The sequence below is a fragment of the Barbus barbus genome (assembly GCF_936440315.1).
Source record: "Barbus barbus genome assembly, chromosome: 36".
Classification (NCBI taxonomy): domain Eukaryota; kingdom Metazoa; phylum Chordata; class Actinopteri; order Cypriniformes; family Cyprinidae; genus Barbus; species Barbus barbus.
In genome coordinates, this window is record NC_136714.1 from 25,453,188 (window position 1) to 25,459,157 (window position 5,970).

Below are 5,970 nucleotides of genomic sequence, written 5' to 3' on the forward strand. Positions count from 1 at the left end.
GCCAGTGAGTGTATGTATATATATATATATAATTCATTGCTACCTAAACTCAAAAGCATAAAATCTCTGTAAATACTTAATTAGATTCTGCTACATGCAGTTGACAGTGATGGCAAACAAAAATACAGTGATGTCGTCAGCAGGAATGCTGATGTCATTGTCACTGACTGTAAATGATGTAATAGAATCACAAGAACAACAGGTGCTAAACTTTTGAGGAAAGGCTGTATGCAGACAGTCCAGGCGGGGATTTGAGACGATTAAGCTGGTTTTATGTCAGCATTTAACAGATTAGAGAGAGCAGGATGCCAAACTGCCACAAAGATAATGGTGTTTTTGCATTGCTCAAGCATTCACTATTGGACAATCATATCACAGGCCTGAAAGATACTCTATGCAAGTACATGAATGTTAAAGTTTCAAGCAATTTAACTTGAAATATATTCTGAAATGTGTCAGACAGCCATTTTAGAAGTGTAACTATTAAAATGCGTAATTTTGCGTTGTATTCTCAGTGTTGCCACAAAGGGCGCTATAACAGGCATTAGCCTAAATTAACTTACTCTATGGTCAGTTTTCTCTCTGATCAAATACTTTTTATTTTTTAAAGATTTATTTTTAGCATTTTCACCTTTAATATGAAAGGACAGATCAGAGGATGTGAAGTGGGAGAGAAAGGGGGGCGGGATCGGCAATGGTCCTCGAGTCAGGATTCGAACTCGGGACTCCAGTAGCGCAACGGAGCTGTATGTTGGCGTGGTGCCCAAAAGGCTATTGGCGCTGACAAACATAGCAACAATTAGTTAAAGTTAGTCAAAGTCAACGTGCATAGCTAGAAACCTTTTTAATAAGTAATTCAATTAAAATCACATTTGAAGGAAACCATGTCCCCCCTGAGAATTGAGCTTTCTAATGCAATCATGCATGCAAAATATGTACAGTGGGACCGCATATTTGCATTCACGTCTGCATTCGTGCACTTGCATCGAGTATGTTTCCAGAGAAGTTAGTCATGAAAAGATTAGTGAGATTCTTGCGACATTTTAGATTAAATTCACACACAAAACATTATGCAATACGCTTTAAAATAGATATATTCAACCTCTGGAAGCATTAGGATTTTCCTTTATATATGAAAGACAAGACTTTTTGTGAATTTTCTCAATTTTGGTACGTCGCTGTTACAGGATTATAGTAGACAATTTCAGTACGACTGGATATAATCAACACATTTATCGACGTAAAAAAGTGCATATTTGTAATATAATCTTATTGCTATAGTAACAGTTCCACAGCCTCATGCTTTATTGGAATAATTCAGTAATAATTAATAATAGTACAATATAATCATACATATTGGATTTCGATAATGCACTATGGATTATTATTGCTGTATAGAGTTGGAAGAAGTTGTAGGGCTGCACGATTTGGGGGGGGGGGGGATCTTGTGTTAGGGTTGCACAATTTGGCCAAACTTTTATATATCAGTATGGCTATTAAAATTAACTAAAAACTAATAATAACAATAATAATTATTATTGTTACTAAATAAAAACAAGATAAGAAATATTATTGTAATTACCAGTATTTATTGCTGTCTTTATATAGTTTCAAAAAAACTACTAATAAACTTTTATTTTGACAAAACCGCAGCTTCTTTTTTGTTAACAAGCATATGGGAAGATGGTTGGAGCATGTTGCATTCCCAATTTAATGCTATAGTGACCAAAAATTAGAGCAGATGCAGAGACGGAGATTGTGTAAAAAAGCGGCATTTACTGCGAATCTAGACGCTTTGAGATGCTCCGAATAAACTGGTCACTTGTAAAAACACATTGCCACTCACTTTACTCTGAAACACGCAGCACTTATATTTATTTATTTAAACCTCAGCCATATCGTGATTTTCAATTTTATATTTATTAATCGTGCAGCCCTAGAAGATAGTCACCTCTGAGTTCAACAACATCCCCAGCACTTGTCAAGATAGATGTCTTCATCTTGGCTTGTTAAAAAGAGATAGCGATTCCCACACTCCTCCCAGCGAGAGATCCTTCCATCTTCTACCAAGACGAATTTCCACTCCACCTGGCTCTCCACAGGGAGGCTGATAGTGTTGGCCCAGAACCAATCCTTGGCTCTTTGTAGTGGAACAAATCTCTCCCAGGCCCCCAGTTCTTGCAGGCTCCCGGTAACAGCCACCAGCTGGTTAGGAGAATATGTGATGTAGTGAATCCTGAAGGTCACGTTAACCACTTGCGATAAAGGCAGAACAGTCGCTACTCTTTTATTCACCGGTTCTTCATCATCTTTGGCTAAATTGGTCTTGACTTGCCCTTCTTTTTCTTGTTGCGTCTGATTTTCTTCGCTTGCAGTTGGCGAAAGCCAGGGAAGATCTCTGAACTCTGGAGCACCTATGTTTAGCCACTCATTATTGTCCATAATTGCGTCCATGATGCTGATTTCATTCTTTTCGTGTGTCTTCTCCACTGACGCACCCTCTTCGTCGGTTTTCTTCTCTTGTGAGAGGCTCACCTGTGTTGAAGACCCACCCATGAACGTATTACCAGTTTGGAAACCCAAGTAGTTCTGGAAGTCAAACCTGCTGCTGTGGTTATCCATGGTTTCCACAGCCGGGCTCAGGTTTGTGGCGTCTGTGGCGTAGCTTCCAGTCTGAAACCAAGGCTGGCCTTTTATTTTCTCCATCGTATCCGTCTTCTTATCACAGCAACAGCTATCAAAGTTATTTGTTCGTGGAAAACGCCAATCATGATGGTCTTCAAACTTCTTGCTCATGTTCTCCTCTCCTTCCACAGTTGACGTATTGATGTTTTCCTCCAATTGGATCTTGCTGGGATTGGATGGGGCTCGGTCTGAAGAAGACTTGCTTTTAGTTGGGATGTGATCTTGATGTCTCTGATAAATGATCTCCCGAGCGCTTTCAGTTTCAGACGGCTCATCTGTGTCCAAACTCACAGACTTGTCAAGGTATTCCTCAATTTCCTTCTTGACAGAATTGCGTTGGATGTCCAATTCTGTCAAACCTACACTCACATCAGCCAAAACCTCGCGTCCATCTTCATCATCATCCTCATACTGAATATGTTCCTCACATTCCGTATTTTCATCAGGATCCATTTCTACACACTGATCCAGATCAGAATCCGATCCCATTTCAGGTTCTGTTAAGAGCTCATCTGTAATCTCCTCCAAATCCTTAAGAGTGCTTTCATTCAGGTCTTTCTCTGGTACCTCAGTAGGAAGGAGCATGTTGTCGGTGGATGAGAGGTTAGTGGATTCACTGCACTTCTCCTGCTTTCCATTCTGACATTCTCCTAAAAGAGAAGGAAAATGTATTACGTCACATGCACTTAAAGTGATCAAACATTTATATGGGAATTATTTTAGAAAAGAACAGTCTTTATCACTTTACATCTTTTTGATCCTTATTTTGACTCGTTATTCGTGCATTAATGTTTTCAATGGTTTTATGGAAACAATATTTGATCAGTTCAAAGATGTCACTGTTTTTAAATCCAAAAATAGTCCAAATGACCTGCAGTTGAAGAAGGTTACTTGCTGAGGGACCTCGGTAAGTACTGAATCAACCAAAAATCAGTAATCGAGCAAAAAAAATAAAAACCATGAGAAAAACAAACATTAGGACTAACTAAGATTTGCATTTCTAGAAGGACATACCAGTGCTTATGGGACAGCAAAATAGTGTTTAAGTGTACATTTCAGGCTTTGGCTGTATGAAATTAAATGCTGCCTTCAACTTTGCACCGTCACGACACTCGGTTCATCTTGTATTCTGGCAGCTGAACACATGAGTCACAGTCAGTCTCTCAACCAACCCTCAAACTGCTGCACAAGACTGTGGAAAATAATAGCCAGCAAACATTCGGACAAGACGAGGCTTCTTTGCTGTGTTTGCAGTGTAAAGACCTGATAAATGGTTTAATGGTTAAAGAGATGTAAGAAAAGAAAAGATTAGTAACAATTCAGTGTGCAAATAAATGCAAGAACAAAACCTGTTCAGACTGACGTCTGAATTAAAAACCACAAAACTCAAAGCTGCAGGTTTGCAGTGTTGCAGGAAAGACAAAAGTTTGGGGTCTGATCTTTGTCTTGGAAATACAGAAATAAAACAGTAATATTGTTAAATTGTAAAAAAATAAATAACTATAACTAAATAAAAAAATATATTGTAATATGTAAATTGTAATTTATTCCTGAGATGCTAAGCTGAATTTTCAGCATCATTACTCCAGTCTTCAATGTCACATGATCCTTCAGAAATCAGTTTAATATGCTGATTTGCTGCTCAATAAATATTTCTTATTATTATCATTAATAATCTGCATTCATCTGAAATAGAAAACGTTTGTAAAATTATAAATGACTATCACTTCTAAACAATTTAATGTATCCTTGGTGAAGTATGCAAAAAATAAAACGTACGGATCTCAAACTTTTAGTGTATATTTTCATATTTTTTATGTTTTATTATTATTATTTTATTTTTGTGCCTATGTGTGGCTTTATTGTAACGTTTTAGGCAGAACATTGCTTTTAAAGTTACTAATTATTAAAAACTGATGCATGACATCATATCCTGTTTGTTGCCATGTCCAAAAATGTTGCATGCTCTAGTCAAGTGTGACCTAGATTTGTGTAAAATTATTCCAAACATTATGATAACTAAAATCAATATCGATCAATAGGCCTATCTAAAAGCCCTCTATCAGCAAACGCGTTGACATGCAGAACACGTTTCTGGTTGGCTAAGTTTTCTGACTGGACAAAAAACATATTTTTGCGGTGTATATGGCCGTCACATCGGCATGTGTGGTTTTGCCTGTTACAGTGACATCTGATAAATCATAGTGACATTTTATATGTGGTATTGCAAAAAAAAGTCTTGCACAAACGTTTAGCAAACCATGCTTCAACAATTGTCCGGTTTTACCTGTTGACTCGGTAGGTCGATCATCCCTCTCTCTTTTCCTCCTCCGAGCCGTGCTCCCGTCTCCCGTCGTTTCGTTGCGGTTATTCTCGTCACCCTTTCCGCGCTGACCTCTAAAGGATCGGTAAATGAAGAACGCGGCGCACACCGACAGCATGGCAATGATCCCCACGGCGACTACGGCACCGAAGCCGCCGATCACATCCAGCAGGGAATGAATATCGCGCCGGTCCAGAGCAATCGGTTTGCTCTTCTTCATGGTCATGCTGTGGGTGAAAAGCGTCAATGTAGATGTAACGGTACCGGTGATCACTTCATTCTCAGCGCCGCGGGCGAAATGACCCTTTGATGCGGCAGAAGATGAAAAGAAGCCCCGCAATCAGGTGAGCACGCTGCCAATAGTCTCTCTCTCTCTCTCTCTCTCTCTCTCTCTCTCACACACACACTCTTTCTCTCTCTCGCTCTCTCTCTCTCTTTCTCGCTCTCTCTCTCTCTCGACCAACCACACGCTCTCGATCCTTTTCAGTTTCTAAGTACTTTATTATATGATATTTTCTGGTGGTTTTGTGTTTGTTTTTTTCCTATTCTGTACCACATTATTTTGTATTATGCTATTTATTTTATTTTGTATTGTGGAAGGGGCTTTAAATATATATATATATATATATATATATATATATATATATATATATATATATATATATATATATATATATATATATATATATATATATATATTTATTATTATTATTATTATTATTATTATTATTATTATTTTCCAAATGTTTTTTTCTTTGTTTTTTTTTTTTATAATTATGTGCTTTATTTATAGATTAATATATATTTATTTTGCATTTATTTATTATTTCTTTTCTGCACATTTTTTATTTATTTTTTTACATGAAAGCCTTAAACCACAAGGGGATTTGAATTTTTCTCCTTTCTATTTTTAAAATAAATTTAAATTTTAAATCTTAGTTTTTCTTAGTTTTTGTTTTGCA

At 37.1% G+C, this 5,970-nt stretch overlaps 1 protein-coding gene across 1 annotated transcript; it reads right to left on the minus strand.

Moving 5' to 3' along the window:
* Window positions 1-1,169: 1,169 nt before the first annotated feature.
* LOC306856205 (uncharacterized protein) lies at window positions 1,170-5,395 on the minus strand. The gene is made up of 2 exons (XM_079395311.1): window positions 4,973-5,395; window positions 1,170-3,335 (listed from the first exon to the last, which is right to left on the minus strand). The coding sequence occupies exons 1-2, from the start codon at window positions 5,232-5,234 to the stop codon at window positions 1,960-1,962; spliced, it is 1,638 nt and encodes a 545-aa protein (XP_079251437.1). The 5' UTR covers window positions 5,235-5,395; the 3' UTR covers window positions 1,170-1,959.
* Window positions 5,396-5,970: the final 575 nt, after the last annotated feature.

Excerpts from the sequence above, each read along its gene's own strand:
- LOC306856205 (XM_079395311.1), bottom strand. The coding sequence starts at position 5,234 with ATGACCATGAAGAAGAGCAAACCGATTGCTCTGGACCGGCGCGATATT. Across the intron at positions 3,336-4,972 it reads TCGACCTACCGAGTCAACAG|GAGAATGTCAGAATGGAAAG; the intron begins GTAAAACCGGAC and ends CTTCTCTTTTAG.